The 20,065-nt window shown below is 49.9% G+C and overlaps 1 protein-coding gene across 1 annotated transcript; it reads right to left on the bottom strand.

The window, feature by feature from the left end:
- Positions 1 to 6,369: 6,369 nt before the first annotated feature.
- On the bottom strand, positions 6,370 to 18,880 carry LOC122697618 (60S ribosomal protein L31-like). Its single transcript, XM_043908589.1, has 2 exons — positions 18,876 to 18,880; positions 6,370 to 6,900 (listed from the first exon to the last, which is right to left on the bottom strand). Exon 2 carries the CDS (start codon positions 6,897 to 6,899, stop codon positions 6,522 to 6,524), a length of 378 nt encoding a protein of 125 aa, XP_043764524.1. The 5' UTR covers position 6,900; positions 18,876 to 18,880; the 3' UTR covers positions 6,370 to 6,521.
- Between the last annotated feature and the right edge of the window lie 1,185 nt (positions 18,881 to 20,065).

The raw sequence follows: 20,065 nt of genomic DNA, 5'->3' as shown, positions 1-20,065 counted from the left end.
CTTGCCTGGAAAATCCCATGGATGGAGAAGCCTGGTAGGCTACAGTCTATGGGGTCGCAAAGGGTCAGACACGACTAAATGACTTCACTAATGTAATGGAGCAGCTTTGTTCTGCCTGGTGAGTCTTGTGACAAATAAGGAGTCCTGGGAGTGCTGAAGAATTGATGCTTTTGAACTGTGGTGATGGAGAAGACTCTTGAGAGTCCCTTGACTGCAAGGAGATCCAACCAGTCCATCCTAAAGGAAATCAGTCCTGGGTGTTCATTGAAAGGACTGATGTTAAAGCTGAGACTCCAATACTTTGGCCACCTGATGTGAAGAACTGACTCATTTGAAAAGACCCTGATGCTGGGAAAGATTGAGGGCAGGAGGAGAAGGGGATGACAGAGGATGAGATGGTTGGATGGCATCACTGACTTGATGGACATGAGTTTGAGTAAACTCCGGGAGTAGGTGATGGACAGGGAGGCCTGGCGTGCTGCAGTCCAAGGGGTCACAAAGAGTCAGACATGCCTGAGCGACTGAACTGAACTGGGATCCATGCTGAAATGGGAGCGGTGGTCCAGACACAAGCAGATCTAAGATACCGTTCAGACCCCATGCCCCCAGCCTGCTCAGGAAGAGATTCCAAACACCTTTCACACGAAAAACACTTGAAGATCCACATCTTCCTTCTCTCATTTCACACCATCTTTTGTTAAACTCAGGATACCCCTGTCCCCTGTGGTCTCATTTAATTGTCTACTAGCTTTAGCACCAGCATCAGTAGCCTCCTGGGAGGGGTCTTCCCTGGTGATCCAGTGGCTGAGACTCTGTGCTCCATAGTGCAGAGGGCCTAGGTTCCTTTCCTGGTCCAGGAACTGGATCCCACATGCCGCAACTAAGAGTTTGCATGCCGTAACCAGGATCTTGCACAGCCAAATAACATTTAAAAAAAAAAAAAAAAAAAAGCAAAAAACAAAAAGAACCTTCTTGGGAGGCACAGAGTTCCCACAGCATTTGGGCTGTCCTTCTAAAAGATTTTTTTACATTGTGGTGAAATATAAATTTACTGTTTTAACCAGTTTGAAGTGCACAGTGCAATGGCAGAAGTGTAGTCACATTTCTGGGCAACCATCACCATCAACCATGTCCAGAGCTTTTTTCATCTTGCAAGATTGAAACTCTATATCTATTAAAAATAACTCTCCATTCCATCCTCCCCTCAGCCCCTGACAACCACCATTATACTCCGTCCCTGTGAATTTGCTCTGCATCCCTAACTTAAGTGGAATCAACAGTGCTTGTCCCTTGGGTGTGTGTACGTTGTTCAGTCATGCCTGACTCTTGCGACCCCATAGACTGTAGCTTCCCAGGCTCCTCTGTCCATGGGATTCTCCAGGCAAGGATATTGGAGTGGGTTGCCATTTCCTGCTCCAGGGGATCTTTGCAACTCAGGAATCGAACCTGGGTCTCCTGCATTGCAGGCAGACTCTTTACCGACTGAGCTGCGAGGGAAGCTGGTGGGTTTATCCCTTAGGTGGAGCTCATTTAGCATAATGGCCTCCAGGTGCATCTATGTGGTGGCCTGGGTCGGAATATCTTTTCTTTCCGAGGTCAGATCATACCCCATATGTATGTACCACATTCTGGGTGATACTTTTTGTCTGGCATTTGAGATCTGCTACTGCTTAGCTTGTAAGCTGCATGGGGATAAAAAGACACGAAGGATTCATATTTTAAATCTTCTCCGGGGATCCAGTGTATCGTTAAGTACATGCTGTTTTAACAGGCCTGTCAGTGCTCATATACACACACCCCCCAAAGTACATGTCCTGGTGAGGAGCGGGGCAGGACGGACTTGCTGTGAGTAAGAAGATAATTTGGTTCTGTCATACACTGATTGCTTGTCTGATGTGTTAATTAAATAATTCATTCACCCAACATGCTTTGTGTTCTCCTATCATATGTCAGGCGGTTTGGTAATGACTGAGGCCACAGGGCAGATCCAGCACTTGCCCCTCATGGAGTTTTCTTCCTTAATTAAAATATAGTTGATTTGCAATATGCTGATTTCAGGTACACAACGCAGTGATTCCTTTATGCATAAGTATATTCAGATTATTTTCCCTTACTCAGGGAAAAGTCGCTCAGTCGTGTCCAGCTCTTTGTGACCCCATGGACTGTAGCCTGCCAGGCTCCTCCATCCATGGGATTTTCCAGGCAAGAATACTGGAGTGGGTTGCCATTTCCTTCTCCAGGGGAATCTTCCTGACCCAGGGATCAAACCCGGGTCTCTTGTATTGCAGGCAGACTCTCTACCATCTGAGCCACAGAGCCAGGACTGGTTTGCCTTACAGGCTATTACGAAGTTCTCAGTACAGTTCACTGTGCTATACAACAGGTCCTTGATGGAGTCTCTAATGGAGGACACATTAAAACACAAGTTCCCAAATATATGCAATAAATATAAACTGTGGTACGGCCTGGGAAGGAAAATTACAGATAGGGAAATTATGTTTCTGTTGTATTCTGTTGTATCATTATCTGTAATGAGCTTTTCAAGTAAAAAATTAAAGTTCATTGACTTTCTGACCTCTGAACTTCCCTCTGTCAATTTCAACCTCAAAACCCTCCTTCCTCCAAAACCTAGTTGTGTGACCCAAACAACGGATAATGAGTCAGCAAAAATTGCCAGCTACAGTCAACAAAGGGAAGAGCTGATGGTTAATAGAGGTAAGGAAAGAGTAGCCAAAAAACAGTTGAGCCACTCCGTCCTGTTGCCCAGCAACGCCTGACTCCACCCTTCCAGAAACGGGGTCTGGGAGGGATGAGTTGGTGAAATCTCCGCAGATGAGAGCAGTGGTCTCCAAACTGGAGGGCGGTGGAAGAGAGGGTGCTCAGGGCGGAGCCGGAGCTCCAGCAGGTGACCTAAAGGTGGGTCCTCAGGACACGGAGGGGGAGGGCTGAGCTGACCGATGCCGCCCCTGAGAGGTCTGGTGGGGGCTAGCAGCCAGCAGGGAGAAAGAGTGGCCAGAGGCAAAGGCAGAAAAACCAGGTGCTGTCAGGAAGCCAGGAGAAGAGGGTGAGCTAGTGTTGTAGCCATGCGTTCCGGGAAACAAACTCACTCAGAAGGACAATGCAGATGATGGAGTGCAGTTTATTATAGCCGCAGGCCCAAGGCAGAGTCTCCTCTTAGCCAAGGACCCCGATGAGTTTATGTGAAAACCTTATATACCCTAAGTGTATGTACCTAAACCCACCTCCCCAAATTCCCTGAAACTAGTCTGGACAAAGGAAAAGAAAGATACAATCAAAGTTAACCCGTGATTCATATGCCTTAAGCCTAGGTAGTTAACAGTGGACACGTATCAATAGGCCTGTGGTCATACCCCAATAAGCATAATAGAATGTATGACTCTATTCCGTTACACAGATAATTAGGGTAATCTTTTAGGTGACGGAGAGTCTAGGTACGAGCCCTGGGGCTCTTCCATCTGGGGACCTGGTTTTCCAGTTGGTGTGTTGTTTCCATAGATACTGGGCATAGAGCTCAGAGTCCACAGTCCAGCCCAAGACGGAGTCCTGCTTTCAAGAGGGAGCCTGTTCTGTCTGCTTCCTCCTTCACTAGGAGGAAGGCTCATCTACAGGATGAGCTGGGGAATCATGGGGTGGGGGGGCTTCTGGGGGTGAGCCCTGGACCCTGTCATTAGATCTGGCAAAATGGAAGTGATGGTTCCCTTGACACCAGCAGTTGGAGTGGAGTCAGATGCTCCAGCTAATGACACCCAGGCCCCCTTGAAAATCACTTGACCAGGGGGTGGGCAGGGGCTGTCCCACTGCCAGCGATCCGCGGTGGCTGGCAGAGCACCTAGTGCGTGTCTGTGGAGACAGCCTCACTGGCGGGACTCCCAGTCGCCGAGAGCTTGGATTTGGGTTAGCCTCCGGGGACGCACAGTGCAGGCTCGCCATGTGGGCGCCTGTGGTTTCCTCACCCTCTCCACCTGAGTCTGGCTTTTCCTTTCTGTGGCAAGAAAAAACTTGAGCATCTGAGATTAAAAGGACACATCCAGGGGACGCCCCTGGTGGTCCAGTGGTTAAGACTTCGCCTTCCAAGGCAGGCGGTGTAGGTTTTATCTCTGGTCGGGAAGCTAAGATTCCACATGCCTGGAAGCCAAAAACCCAAAGCATAAAATAGAAACAATACTGTAACAAAATCAATAAAAATGGTCCGCATCAGAAAAGAAAAATTTGAAAAAGGATACATCTCCTGGGGAGAGAAGCCCCGTAGTCCAGCTCAGCTGAGAACAGGACCCCCCACCCACTCCCAGGAGCGGGTACCCGTCTTCACCTCCCCCCTCAGCTTCCCCCAGGGAAGCAGCTAATTGATTCTGGGGAGCAAACTCAAAGTCTCCCAGGGGGTTGGGGGGGGGGGTCTCCTAGGACATATCTTCATCTCAAAGGCAGAATGTGGAAAAAAGGTTCATTAATCCTTTTTCATTTGGTATCAATATGTCTAGTAGTTTCGTGTGTTCATTTTGTCATCTTTGAAAACATGAGTTACTACTCACCACATTAACAAACGTGACTCTCTTTGCAGGATGTTTTAAAGTATTTTTTCCCCTTCTTTGTGGCTTTCTTTCTCTTCTTCAAGGAGCTACAGGTAACTTGGGTGGAAAAGTGAAAGTGAAACTGTTAGTCACTCAGTCGTGTCTGACTCTCTGCCACCTCATGCACTGTAGCCCGTCAGGCTCCTCTGTCCTTGGGGTTCCCCATGCAAGAATACTACAGTGGGTTGCCATGCCCTTCTCCAGGGACTTGGGTGGAAAGGAGACGTGACCTCCAAGGCTTGTTCTTTGGGATGTCCTGCCTTGGGGGAGTTGACGTCTCAGAAGAGCAGGGCACAGGATCCCTGGCCTGGTCAAACATCCCTGTGCCCCAAGAATTTCATAGGAGTATCAAGGCACTCGACACTTGGAAATTACTCAGACCAACAAGGGCTTCCTCTCGTCAATCCTCTAAGACTGGCAAAAAATATCCTCAAGACTCACCAGTGCAGGCAAGTGACCTGGGGACTGGTCACTTGCTGTCCCAGGGGTGCTGGTGACCCAGCCCTTTGCCTTGGTCCAGGGAAGACTTTGCCACCTTTTTACTTCCCTGAAGATGAAAAGAGCACCTTCTGAAGGACAGAGGTCGAGATCCCCTCCAACCCAGGGAATGTGGCTACCAAGTTGAAATTTATTTGATCTAAAATTTTTTTTTAAATCCATTTTACCTAGTGTACTTGATGGCTTCCCAGGTGGCACAGTGGTAAAGAATCTGCCTGCCAATCCAGGAGACCCAAGAGACGTGGATTCGAGCCCTGGGTTGGGAAGATCCCCTGGAGGAGGGAATGGCAGCCCACTGCAGCCTTCTTGCCTGAAGAATTCCATGGACAGAGGAGCCTGGAAGGCTACAGTCCATGGGGTTGCAAAGAGTCAGACACGACTGAGTGCACACACACTAGTGTGCTTGATTTTGAGGTCTGAGAATAGTCATGCCCATCTCATATTATGTTAATGTGCAGAAGTCAGGATACCGGCCGCTCATGATTTTGTGGTCCCTGGAAAGGAGTAGCATGCAGACATGCAACCCACTGTTAATTCCAAACTGCTTTTCCCCCTTGTAAGCCTTTTTTTGAGGGGTTGATTTTTTTTTTTTTTTTGGCTAAACAGCAAGGTATATTTCTTCTCCTTTCTCCCCTTATTGTAAGCTAAAATCATATACAGCCACTCTAGGAACACAGTTTGGCAGTTTTTTTGTTTTTTTTTTTTTGTTTTTTTTACAAAGTAAAGTGTATGCTTACCACACGATCCAGCAATCCCACTGCTAGGGTATTTACCCAAAGAAGTGAAAACACATGTCCACACAAAGGCCTGTACTTGACGGCTCACAGCAACTTTACTCATAATAGACAAGAACTGGAAACAATTCAAATGTGCCACTGGTCAAAGGCTCACAGTCCATCCGTACAGTAATGGATATTCATCGTCTGGATATTCATTCAGCAAGCTGAATGAATTACTGATGCAAGTCACCACGTGGATGAAGCTCAAATGCATAATGCAAAGTGAAAGCAGCTTCGATGCAAGAGAACGTTTGCAATGGATGATTCCAGTATTTGAAATTCTCTACAAAGCGAAACCACAGTGGCAGAAACCAGAGTGCTAGCCAGGGGGCAGGGAAGGCCAGGACCAACAGCCAGGGGACCCGAGGGAGCTTTGGTGAGAGCTGGAAACGCTCAGTGTCGTGGCTGTGGCGATGGCAACCACGTGTCACAGCTCATCACACTTTATACGTAAAACTGGGGGATTTTATTGTTTAGAGAGTATGTCTCAAAAAAGCTGACAAAAATGACGCGGGAGAAAGAAAGAAAGATGAAAGTAATGAACGTATTGAAAGACTGGTTCCCAAGCCCCAGGAGGACTTCCCAGGTTGCTGAGGTCAGGTTTTCTTTTTTTTCTTTTTTTGGCAGTTCAATAACTTTATTGGACCATCAGCAATTAGTTCTGGTCCACAATGACTGTCTGTAGATTTTTGAAGGTGGTGACGGGCACATAGGTAACCAAAGAGTATTGCTTGTTTGGCGAGTCTTCGTCTTCATTACATTTTCTGGACAACCGCACACGGATCCGGTATGGGACATTCCTGATTCCTTTGGCCCAGACGGCCTTGTTGAGCCTGGTGTCAATGCGCACGTCCGGAGTTCCCATCTCCTTCATGGCAAACTTCCAGATTTCTTTGAGTGCCCTAGGGGCACGCTTCTTGAAACCCACTCCATGGAAGCGCTTGTGAATGTTGATGGTGTATTCCCTTGTCACCACCTCGTTGATGGCGGACCAGCCCTTCTTCTTCTTGCCGCCCTTCTTTGCGGGAGCCATCCTGCGGGGCCGTGGTTGGAAAGGAGGTTTTCTTTACTGCCCTTGAACTGCACACATTTCCCTCCCCTCACCAGCCCCCCACCCCCCACCAGTGCTTCCGTCAGAGCTGCCTCCCATCCTCCCCAGCACCTTTTCTTCCGCTGGGCAGGAGCCAGGCTGTCTGGGTCCAAGGGAGCCAAGGGGAGCCCTTCCCCACGGAGTCCTTCCCTAACTCCCCCTGTCAAGCTCTTCCTTTGAGCTGGTGGCCCTTCACTCCCAGGGCCATATTGCAGACCTTGGCAAGATTTATCGCGTGTGTTTGAGTGAAGGTGCTCAGGCTAGAGAACAGAGAAACAGACCACTAGGAAAGACACAGAAGGAGAGAGGAAGGCACTTACTTTCAGGAGTTGACTCCCACAGGGTTTTGGAACTGGCAGATCTGAAAATCGCGGGGCAGGCTGGCAATGCAGCAGTCTTGAGTCCTCAGGCTGGAAACGCAGGCGGAATTTGTCTGCTGCCTGCTTTATTCAAAATCTACTGATTTAAATGTAAATCACATCTTTAAAAGAAAACCTTTTTACACAACACCTCAACTGATGTCTGACCAATCAATTGGATATCATAGCCCAGCCAAGTTGACACATAAAACTAACCATCACAAATGGGTACCCACATCTTCAATAGCCTCTTTCCGGCCACTTAAAGGCATTAAAAGTCTGGGTTTGGACTCTAGCTCTGTTTGCTAGCTGTGTTACCTTGGGAAAGTTTCTTGTCTCTCTGGGCCTCTATTTCCCCCAATATAAGCCAGGAGCAGCAGTAGGATTGTTAACATAAGGATTAAGTGAGTTAATACAGTACCTTCAAAGAACCTAGGTGAGTACCCAGCACATATAACCTAATTATGCCTGGCATTATTCTAAATTTCACAAATACTAGCTAATTTTCCAGGAAAGTTTCTATTCATCTTAAAATTACCTTTATTGGTTAAGAAACTCCTTAATCACGGCCAATGAATGACTTGAATCAAGGAAGGTGAAGGGAAAGCAAAAGTTTGCAGTATTAAATGAAGTATTATGACTATTATGATCTCTAGAGATTTAGGAAGGATTGAATGGAAGGATTAAAGTGAATTTTTCTAGCACAGAAAAAGTGCTCAATAAATGAAATTATTCTACTCTAGAGATCATAATAGTCATAATACTTCATTTATTTGGTGTCAAATCCTTATACTTTGCTTTCCAAATGAGAAAAGCAGGCAGAGATATTAGTAGTTCCTCCTCCAGGGACTTCCCTGGTGGTCCAGTGGTTAGGACTCCATGTCCACTGCAAGGGTCACAGGTTCAATCCTTGGTTGAGGAACTAAGATCCCACATGACTCGTGGTGTGGCTGAAAAGAAAAAAGTATCCCCTCTTCCAAACTCTCTAAGGATATGCATTCATCCACGTTTCCCCAAAACTATTTATTTCCGCTTCAGACCTTCATAACCCACGGTCCTCTGGCTTCAGCAAGCAGCACTGAGGTCAACCATGACCTCTGCTTCACCAAACCCAAAGGACACTTTGGTAACTCAATTGGTAAATAATCTGCCTGCAATGCAGAAGACCCTGGTTCGATTCCTGAGTTGGGAAGATCCCCTGGAGAAGGAAATGGCAACCCACTCCTGTATTCTTGCCTGGCAAATCCCATGGACAGAGGAGCCTGGTGGGCTACAGCCCTTGGGGTCAGAAGAGTCAGATACGACTTAACAACTAAACCCCCGAAGGACACTTTACAGCTTTGAATTACTGGGTGTTTGTTCTGTGTTTGACTCTATGAAACCCACTGCAGTGGTCTGAACCGTGTCCTCCCAAATTCATATGCTGAAGTGCTAACCCTTAGTGCTTCAGATTGTGATGGTTATTTACTTGGAGACAAAAGCTTTCAAGAGACAATTAAAATGAGGTCACGCGGGTGAGCCAACCTGAGATGACTGCTGTCTTTATGAGAAAAGGAGAAGAGGGCGCAGACACACCCAGAGGGACAACCATGAAAACACAGAGAGAGAAGTTGCCATCTACAAGCCAAGGAGAGAGCCTCAGGTGCAACCATCTCTGCCATCCACCTTGCTTTTGGACTTCCAACCTCCAGAAACATGAGAAAAATCAGTTTTTCATGTTTTAGCCACCCAGCATGAGGTACTTCACTATTGCAGCCCCATAGCAGGTCTTCCCCGGTGGCTCAGATGATAAAGAATATGCTTGCGATGAGGGAGACCCAGGTTCGATCCCTGGGTCAGGAAGATGCCCTGGAGAAGGGAATGGCTACTTGAAGAATTCCATGGGCAGAGGAACCTGGAGGGCTAGAGCCCGTGGGGTTGCAAAGAGTCGAACATGACGGAACGACAAACATATAGAGCAGACTAATACAGCCTCCTTTTTGAAACTTACGACTGCCAGGATTCCAACTGCACATCTTTCCTCTGGAGAGAATTTTGTCCTCTGCTCACCTTAGATGTTGATGATTCTCAGTGTGGATGTTCTTTCTCATCCCATAGTCTCTGTCCAGCAGATGTCACCCACTCTCAGGTTCTAACCATGTTGACCGTAACCAGTTTGCTTGTGCTTTGACTGTGTTCACAGTAGCTGGTGACTTCCGCCTAGCCCTCTTGCAGGCACCGTGGTTGTGTGTAAACCTGCACACCTCCCCTAATACTTTCCACGTATTTCAGATCCCGCAGTCCAAACCTGTCATCACCTTCCCTTGAAATTGGCTGTGCTTCTCACGTTCTGGTCCTCTGCCTTCAGTTCACACCAGCATCCTCTTGTTCACTTGTGATAACCTGAGAACCAGTCTCCAGGTCTCCCTTTTCTGATACCTATCACCTACTAAGTATATGCTAAGCCCTCTTGTCCTCTCCTTGGACTGCAAGGAGGTCAAACGAGTCAATACTGAATATTCATTGAAGGGACTGATGCTGAAGCAGAAGCTCCAATACTTTGGCCACCTGATGTGAAGAGCCTCGACTCATTGGAAAAGACTCTGATGCTGGGATAAATTGAGGGCAGGGGATGACAGAGAATGAGATGGTTGGATGGACATGAACTTGGGCAAACTCCAGGAGATGGTGAAGGACAGGGAAGCCTGGCATGCTGCAGTCCATGGGATTGCAAAGAGTTGGACAAGACTGAGCAACTGAACAACAACTTGTCCTTTCCATATTGAGTGTCCTGCTCTAGTCCCAGGGCAAGCATCTCTAGCTAGACTGCTGCCACCGTCCCCTCCTAGTGCTTTCTGCCCTCAGCCTCTTTCTGAAATCCATCCCAGCTGTGGTTGCCTGGGTAACCAATCACCTGGCAGTTACCGTCCCCCATGCTCTTCCCTGGATAGCAACAAGCATCCTTTGAGTCTGAGTGAGTATCACCTTCTCTAGAGAGCCTTGGGACCTACGGAAGGTGCAATTGGAAAGGTAAAGACTGACCAAGAAGATGTTATTCAAGAAGAGGCTGGAGGCCTGAGGAGGTTCCAGTGTGGTCCTTTAGAACCCCTGGCGAGTCTTTAAAACAACAACAAAAATTGAAATCGACTTCAAATTTGCCATTTTCTCCAAGGTGTTCTTTAAGGATTGTTGGGTTGATGCAAAGCCGTCTACTGCCACCTTATGGCAAAAAGTTGTAAAGAAACTCCCAGGGTTAAAATAACTTCTAAAAGCCTGATCATCTCTACTGTTGCAGTGGAGGAGTTTCTCTCGTGCTCAACCTAAAAATATTACTTCTATGTGATATTGTCAGTTCTTTATTGACTCATTTTCTTCAGCACCCAAATTTGCTGATTGATCATCATCTTAAAATCAAACAAAACCAAACCAAGAAAAAAACCCAGATTCCTTACGTTAATCCTAGACTTCTCTCTAGGTACCACCAGTTTCTCTGTTCTCCTTGGTGCAAACCTCTACAAAAGAGTTTTCTTTCTTTCCTCTTTTTTGACCTCACGTATGGCAAATGGGAATCTTCGTTCCCCTGGTCAAACCAACAGCCCCTGCATAGAAAGGAGGGAGTCTTAACTACTCCAGAAAGTGAAAGTGAAGTCGCTCAGTCATGTCCAACTCTTTGCAACCTCATGGACTGTAGCCCACCAGACTCCTCCATCCATGAGATTCTCCAGGCAAGAGTATTGGAGTGGGTTGCCATTTCCTTCTCCAGGGGATCTTCCCGACCCAGGGATCAAACCCGGGTCTCCAGCATTGTAGGCAGATGCTTTACCGTCTGAGCCACCAGGGAAGTCCCCAGAAGAGTTTTCTATACTTGCTGCCCTCTTTTCTTCCTCTTATCCTATCTTGGATCCCTTTGAGATCAGGCGTTTGCTGCTAACCCTTCTCCTAAACTGCTGGATCAGGGCCACAGGTGACTTTGATTCCCCAATCCAGTGGCCCAGTCTCAGTCCTCATCTTGACCAAGTAGAGATGCCATCATTGCTGGGCCCCTTCTGGAAACATGTTCCACACTTCCCAGACCCCCCCTCCCCTGCGTCTCCCTCCTGGGTCACAGGCCACCCCTTCCTGGCGTGCAGTATGGTTCCTTCCTTATCTCTGGCTCTGAGCGCTGGGATGCCCCTGGCTCACTCTCCCCACCTCTTCCTGTCTCCATCCACTCCCCAGACCATCTCATCAGTCCCTCCACATTCAGTACCCTTCACACGTTGGCCACTCCAGCCTTTGCCCCTGAATTCCCGACTTGGTATCACCCCTACACATCGAATAGGGATCTCAAGTGAAAGTGTTGGTTGCTCAGTCATGTCTAACTCTTTGCGACCCAGTGGGCTGTAGCCCACCAGGCTCCCCCGTCCCTGGGATTCTCCAGGCAACAATACTGGAGTAGGTTGCCATTTCCTTCTCCAGGGGATCTTCCTGACCCAGGGATGAAACCCACATCTCCTGCATCTCCTGCACTGGCAGTCAGATTCTTTACCACAAACGTCTACAGTTGGGTAAAATTACCGCAAAACCTATTCTCTAATAAAGCATCAAGTATCTCATGTAACGTACTGGGTACTGTACTGAAAGTGAAGAACAGAGTGCTTGTCCGGGTTTGAAATGGTCCAAGTGTATCATTTGGGTTGTTTACCCTTGTGATCACATGGCTGACGAGGAGTTGCCTCTGCCCAGCATCCATGGGGTCGCAACGAGTCGGACACGACTGAGCGACTGAACTGAACTGAGCATCCTGAAAGGATCACACTGTGTATCCCTAACCCAGAAAAAGACCAAAGCTCAAAATGTGAAGCATGTTTCTACTGAACGTGTATTGCTTTCCTGTCACTGTAAACTTGAAAAACTGTATTGACCCATCATAAGTCAGGGACCATCTGTATGATGACACGTATCCATCATTATCCTATAGAGTATTTTTACATCCCTAAAACTCCTCTTGTTACCAAACCCAGGTCTGGCTGCTCGCCGCTTTCGAGCCGGTACTCAAGTAGGAAATGAAAGATTGCTTCATTTCCGAGGCTGGCAACCCCCGGGGAGAAGGTGGACTCCTATCCCAGAACCTACTCGGACTTGCTGCTCAGGGGATGGGAGCTTTCAAAGGAGAGTCTCAGGGTTGTTCGGGCGGTGGGAGGGAGCAGGCCAGCACCGTCAGCTTGGAATCAGCCATGCGCTGGTCTGATCAGCGTCATCTTGGTGGTTTGAAGGACAGTTAATCTTCAGTTCCAGGGTTTGTTCCCACCTCTTTGAGACCAGTTCTTGGAACTGTGTGACGTGGCGCGGCTTAGGTCACGGCTTCCACTTTGTCATCATGCGGTCATCTTCCTCCCCCGGGAGGGCTCCAGTGTCTGCAGACAGCTCACAGGATCTGGCTCAGAATGTTATCAACAGCCTGAAGGAGGAGCTAAGGGTCCCTGGCTTTGCTGAGTGACTAAACTGTTACACTTCGTCTGTGTAAAGGCTTCGAGTGTAAAGCCTAAGTTCCAAGACCAAGGCGGTGCTTACCTAGTCCTCCCACCCCTCCGGTGGTGGTTTAGTCCCTCAGTCGTGTCCGGCTCTTTGAGACCCCATGGACTGCAGCCCACCAGGCTCCTCTGTCCACGGGACTTTCCAAGCAAGAATACCGGAGTGGCTTGCCATTTCCTTTCCCTCTATCCCTGAGCAACTCCCGAGCCTTTTACTGTCTCCATGGTTTTGCCTTTTCCATATGTTGTATAGTTGGGATTATATAACGTGGCCATTTCAGATTGTCTTCTTTCACTTAGGAATAGGCATTTAGGGTTCTTCCATATCCTTTCAAAGCTTGACAGCTCAATTATTTTTAGTGCTGAATGATATTCCATTATCTGGATGTATTACAGTTTTTTTTTTTTAATCCGTTCACTTATGGAAGAACAGCTTGGTGGCTTCCAGATTTTGGCAATTATGAATAAAGCTGCTATAAACATTGCAAGCAGGTTTTTGTGTGGACCAGTTTTCAACTTCTTGAGGTAAACACCGAGGAACATGATTGCTGGATTGTATAGTAAGATTATGCTTAGTTTGTAAGAAACAAGCAAACTGCCTTCTAAAGTGTGTGTACCGTTTTGCATTTCCACCAGCAGCAAACCAGCGTCCCTGTTGCTCCATATCCTCCTGCATTTGGTGTTGTCAGTGTTCTGGATTCTGGCTGTTCTAAAAGGCATGCAGTGGTGTCTTACTGTTTTAACTTGCATTTCACTGGCGTAATGAGCATCTTTTCGTGTGCTTACTTGCCATCCGTATGCCTTCTTTGGTGAGGTGTCTGTTCAGGCCTCTGGTCCATTCTTCAGTGGCATTGCTTGTTATTGCTGAGTCTTAATCAACTTTTAGTTTTATTTTTGCCCACAGAGAGAAGTCACCATTGCCAATTATTTTTCTGCCCTGGGCGGATGGGGTAGGGCAGGCCTTCGTGGTGACTTGATTGAAGTCACCCATCCCTCTGGTCTCCAAGTTGTAGGAAGATAAGGAACGTCCCATGAGGAAGGAAAGAGAAACTCCAGTCTTTCCCTTTTCTTAAAATTTGAGTTACTTTATTTTTGGCAGTTCTGGGTCTTTGCTGCCGTGAGGGCATTTTCTCCAGTTCCAGAGAGCAGGGGGCTGCTCTCCTCGTGGCTTGGGGGCTTCTCACTGCGGTGGTCTCTCTCACTGCAGCGGTCTCTCTCACTGCGGCTCCCAGGCTCTGGAGCCCAGGCTCAGTAGCTCCAGGCATGTGGATCGACTTCAGAATCAGGGGTCAAAGTCGTGTCCCCTGCATTAGCAGGCGGATTCTTCACCCATGAGCCACCAGGGAAGCCCCCAGCTTTTCCCTTCTGAGGTTGCATGTTACTTGGATTTTACTGATTGGGAAGGTCCCTGATGAGGCACGTCAAGAGACAGATCCCTCCAAGGCCTTCCTGGGGCCACTGGTCATGAGGGGATAGGGACCGGACTCAATGGGATGATCCAGGGTGTCATGGGGGAGAAGATGGTCTGAAGTCCTGTTGGGTGGGGACACCTCTCTGCTGGATTTGGGTCATGTCTACAGTGGGACATGGTTGGGGAGTCTGGGCTGGTTTGGGGTAGAGACCCTTGGAAAGTGGGATTCTGTGTGAAGAATTGCTCCATCGTGAAGCCCACAGTGGGCTTCCCAGGTGGTGCTGGTGGTAAAGAACTGCTTGCTAATGCAGGAGATGCAAGAGACATGGGTTCGATCAGGAAGATCCCCTGGAGGAGGGCACGGTAACCCACTCCAGTATTCTTGCTTGGAGGATCCCGTGGACAGAGGAGCCTGGCGGCTACAGTCCGTGGGGTCGCACAGAGTCAGGCATGACTGAGGTGACTTAGCACGCGTGATTGAAGCCCACAGCAGCATCAGTTCATCAGTGATTGCCCTGAATCAAAACACGAGACCTGCTAGTAGCTCTCGTGAAGCCCGAGGCCTGGCCAGGGCAACTCATTCCGGAGCAGCTGAGTTCAGGGGGCTTCCTTCAGCCCCGAGGGCATTTGTCTGCTTTCACTTTTCGTGACTGGACGGGACTGGCCTTGGAGATGCTAATAAGCATGTGGGGTTTTGGACAATGCTGGGAGGCTGGCGGGAAGCCGCAAGCCGGAGATGTTGAACTTCCTGCTAATCTGGAGTGCTGCAGCCTGAGCTGGGTTCCGTTTGAAAAACACACGGGTGCTGCATTCCTTGTGCCCTGAGCCAGGGGGAGGCTGCTTCTGGTTATGTAACAGTCTGGCGTCCTCTCTGCTGCACGGGTCCCCAGCCTCTGCGATCTAAAGCTGACGATCTGAGGTGGAGCTGATGTAACAATAGAAATAAAGTGCACAATGCCTGTAGTGTGCCTGAATCATCCCCAGACTATCCCACCGCCCTCCATCTGTGGAGCAATTGTCTTCCACATAACTGGTCCCTGGTGTGAAAAAGGTTGCGGACTGCCACGTAGAAACTGGGGGGTCACTGCACTCCTGTGTGTTTCTGCCGTTACACAGCCCTCTCCCTTGCCCTCATCCCTGGTTTCCACGACCTTGCATCACACCCAAGCGAGGCCCGGCCGAGACTAATCCGCGTCTTCCCTCTGCTCCTGCCCTGGAGAGCATCACGAGACCCCCAGCCCGCTGCCACGAGGGGTGCACCGAGTCCAGTCTTGCCCCCACCCCGTTCATGTCCCTCTTTCTCCACATCTTCTTTGCTTCCCTCAAAAGGACAGTCTGATCATCTCCTCCTTCACTCTGAAGACAGAAACCAGCCGACAGGGCTTCCCTGCTGGTCCAGTGGTTAAGGGTCCTCCTTGCAATGCGGGGCACACGGGTTCGATCTCTGGTCCGGGAAGATCCCACATGCCTCCGGGCAACTAAGCCCGTGCGCCCCACCTACTGAGCTTGCCTGCCTAGAGCCCATGCTCCCCAGTGACCGCAACTGGAGAGTAGCCCCTGCTCTCCGCAACTAGAGAAAGCCCACAAACAGCAACGAAGACCCAGCACAGCCAGGAAAAAAAAAAAAAAAAACATTATTTTTTAAAACAAGAAAGAAACAGAAACTCCTGCCACCAAAGATGTTTCCTTTTCAGAATCTGTAATGGTGACAACTGACCTGTACTGAGAGCTTACAGCCACTCAGATTGCCCAAACCCTTCACTTGCTGGTCCGTTTCATCCAGTGTTGCTCCTGTTTTATGATGAAATAACTTGACTGAGGTCACACAGCAAATTAGGAGCAGACCTGGGATGTGAACTCAGTCCAGCTGACTCCAGAGGGCCCAGCACCTGTTATAGTGCCTGGACATCCAGGCACAGAGGCGCAGGGTGAAAATGTGTCCAGTGAATCAGCACGTGAACAAATGAATGCCCAAGATCAGCAGCTTGAGTTTATAACTTGGGTCATCTCAGTATCAAACAAAAGGGGAAAATGACAGCGATTTGGAGGGCAGGAAGCAGTGAAACCTAGTTAATTTATATTTCTTTTTTGCGCACAAAAACGATACTTACTAATTGAAGAATATATGGAAAATTCACAGAAGTATTACTATAAGGAAGAAGAGAATACCAGTAGGAAAACCAGTAAAAGCTGTTCTTTTGGAAATTCACATATTTCTGGAAGTGTGGGGAGCCCGACGTGCTGCAGTTCATGGGGTCTCGAAGAGTCGGACACGACTGAGTGACTGAACAACACATCTCTGGAAAAGAAGATCTTGTTTTTCCAGAAGGCCACGTACACCTCTGAATGAGTTTCAGGTGCCTTTTAAATGGACTGTGATGAACAGTTTGGGTTCAGGGTGCCAACTGCTGGTGCCCTCCTTTCTACTGGACAGAAAGCAGACTTCAGGGGCCCAGTTGGGGTCTAAGTACTGACTTATTAATGGCAACAGTGCAACTGCCCACTGACCCTGAAAGTGCCTGCCCGTGACATCCCAGATCAGAGAATGTTCTGGACCTCCCGCCTTCTGCCCCGCGTTGAACCTGTTGTGGATGGACCGGAAGGCCCAACTTGGTTTACCCATGGTATCGGTCAGAGCTCTCCAAGCAACAGGCTGTGTGTATATCTGTGTAGAAGGATATACTCTGAGGCCTTGGCTAACACTGCCATGGATTCTGGCAAGCTCAGAATCTGCAAGGCGGGCTGGCAGGTCGGGACCCCCAGGGAGGAGCCCAGGCTGCAGCCCAAGTTCAAGGGCGTCTATCGGCTGAATTCCTTCTTGCTCAGCAGAGGGAGGTCAGGATTTTACTCTACGGGCGCCTTTGACTGGATGAAGGCTGTCCTTACCTGGGAGGAAAATCTGCTTTCCTCATACTCTACAAACTTCAGGTATGTCCCTGGTGGTCCAGTGCTTGGGAGTCTGCCCTCCAGCACAGGGGACATGGGTTTGATCCCTGGTCAGGGAACTAAGGTCCCACGTGTGCTGTGGGATAACTAAGCCCACACACTCCAACAAAGACTCAGCGCAGCAAAATCAACAGCAGCAAAACTCTGCAAATTCGAATGTCAATCTGACCCACAGAGCACCGTCACAGAAACATCCAGAATAATGTCTGACCAACTGTCTGGGTACCAGAGCCCAGCCAGGGGCTTCCTTGCCGGCTCGGTGGTAAAGAATCCACCTGCAATGCAGGAGATGAAGGAGATGTGTTCGGTCCCTGGGTCGGGAAGATAACCTGGAGAAAGGCATGGCAACCCACTCCAGGATTCTTGCCTGGAGAATCCCATGGACAGAGGAGCCTGGCGGGCTGCAGTCCAGGGGCTCGCAGAGAGTCGGACACGACTGAAGCGACCAAGCACTCAGGCAGGGAGGGCTCAGCCATGTTGACGCATAAGATTAACCATCACGCCCACCTAGCCTAGCCTCATCATCAGCAGGGGAGCAAACAATCCCCCTTCCCCAGTAAGGAGCCTGGTTGGCAGGGAGGGGCTGCTCTTTGGGGAGGGCTGTGGAGAGCTCACTGTCCTTGAACTCAGCAGGTCTAAAGCCCTGTGAGGCAGAGGCGGTGCCAGACGGAACAGGTGCTACCTGGAACGTGTTAGAGAATCAAGGGCAGATCCCATGTTTTTGGAAAGAAAAATGAAAAAGAGAGTGTGAAAGTCGCTCAGTCATGTCTGACTCTTTGCGACCCCATAGACTACACAGTCCATGGAATTCTCCAGACCAGAATACTGGAGTGGGTAGCCATTCCCTTCTCCAGGGGATCTTCCCAACCCAGGGATTGAACCCAGGTCTCCCGCATTGTAGGCTGATTCTTTACCAGCTGAGCCACAAGGGACGCCCAAGAATACTGGAGTGGGTAGCCTCACCCGTTTTTGGAATCTTCTTTAATAAGAAATGCAAGCTCGGGTACCAGGCTGCAGAAGAAACCGTGAAGCTATGCATCCATTCCACACAGTGAATCACCTTGAGGAGGGGGGCGTGGGGAGAAGGGCATGGGACACACTTGCCCACTGTAAACCCCAGCATGCAAAGGGGTTTGCACCGCAGTTGGTGGCTGAGGGAATGAAACCTTGATGGTGACGCTGGGTGGTGAAGGGGGCTGGTCCTTCCTCCGCATTGTGACTCACGCGTGGACGCACAGGTATCCGAGCTCGTCCAACTCCAGACGTCTTTCCTCTAAACCAGGGGTTGGCAACCTTTTTCTGTAAGAGGCCAGAGGGTAAATCTTGAGGCTTTGTGGGTCATACGGTTCCTATCTCAGCAAGTCCATGCAGCTCTTGGACCACAGGGCGTTCGTGGGTGACGGATGCACCAGCAGGACCGAGTTCCAATTTAATTTTATTTCTGAAAATAGGAGATGGGCCAGATCTGGGCTCTAGGCTGCCCTTTGCTCTAGATCACAGATTTTTAAGCTTTAAAACCAAAATCTTTTTTTTTTTTTAAACAACAGCTTTGACCACACCCCAAACGTCAAGCTGATCAAAGTGGTTGCTCCAGTCAAAGTCTGGGTGGGTGGGAGGCTGCCCAGAGCATGACTCCTCTCGTGGAGGCCCCGGGAGACCTCCATGGAGCCTCTGGGGCCCCCTGGGGCCCCGTGTGAACCCAGCGCCCCACCCTCGCGCGCTCAGGGACGACCCTCAGGCCTTGGCTGTAATGTCGCCCCTTGCCCCGTCACTGTACTGGGATGTGGTTGAGAGTGTGGACAGCAGTCTCTCCCTCAGCGTGGCGTCTGGTGGTGTCGGGCTCAGACGCAGCTGCCTCACTTGGCACATCGAGGAGCATGGTCTAACACCGGTCGGTCCTGGCTCAGGGCGGCCTGATGCTGAGCTGCGAGGGTCTAGGGCCGGGAGAGAGCGAGGCTGGGCTTCTCCCCCGTTCGACGCTGTCCGCCATCGCTCAGCTGAGGATGAGGCCCGCAGGGTCTGAGGTCACCCACGTCCGCACCCTCCTCTCGCCCAGGCCGCGGCTTCCCCTTCTCACAGGTGGTCAGCTCGGTCTGCCCCTGATGCTTCCGGAAAGAAGCCTTCAGGCTTCTTACGGGAAAGATCGGGAGAAGGTGTGGTGGGTGGTGTGTGTGTGTGTTCTCTCAGGAGTGATCAAAAGGTGGGTGGTGTGTGTGTGTGTGTGTGTTCTCACGGGAGTGATCAGAAGGTGGGGTGTGTGTGTGTGTGTGTGTGTGTGTGCTCACGAGAGTGATCAGGAGAGGGTGGGTGGTGTGTGTGTGTGTGTTCTCACGGGAGTGATCAGAAGGTGGGGGGTGTGTGCACTCACGGGAGTGATCAGGAGAGGGTGGGCGGTGTGTGTGTGTGTGTGTGTGTGTGTTCTCACGGGAGTGATCAGAAGGGGTGTGTGTGTGTTCTCACGGGAGTGATCAGAAGGTGGGTGGTGTGTGTGTGTGTGTGTGCTCACGGGAGTGATCAGGAGAAGGAGGGCGGTGTGTGTGTGTGAGGAGGAAGGAGGCGGCGGGGGCAGATGCTCAGTGTGCTGGTCCTTCACTAGAAAGGGGAGTAACTGCCAAGGGCGCTGCGATGGGTCACTGTATGTGTCAGTGTGACCGGGCCACGGGACGCCCCGATAGTTGGTGAGCAGGCGTGTCTGCAGTGCCTCTGAGGATGTTTCCAGAAAGGGTAGAGCTGGACTCAGCGGGCTGAGTTAGCAGACGGGGCTCCCAGTGAGGGTGGCAGCACCCGGCCTGGGAGGCCTGAGGACGCGGTGGACGCAGGGAGCGTTCACTCTCCGCCCGAGCGCGGGGCGGACACGGCTCTCCTGTCCCTGACGGGGCCTCACCCTGCAGGCCTGGACTG

The sequence above is a fragment of the Cervus elaphus genome, chromosome 7, assembly GCF_910594005.1.
Source record: "Cervus elaphus chromosome 7, mCerEla1.1, whole genome shotgun sequence".
Classification (NCBI taxonomy): Eukaryota; Metazoa; Chordata; class Mammalia; order Artiodactyla; family Cervidae; genus Cervus; species Cervus elaphus.
This window is presented reverse-complemented; position numbering and strand designations above follow the sequence as displayed.

What these genes read in the sequence shown, in the direction of transcription:
- LOC122697618 (XM_043908589.1), bottom strand. Translation starts at nt 6,899, where the DNA reads ATGGCTCCCGCAAAGAAGGGCGGCAAGAAGAAGAAGGGCTGGTCCGCC.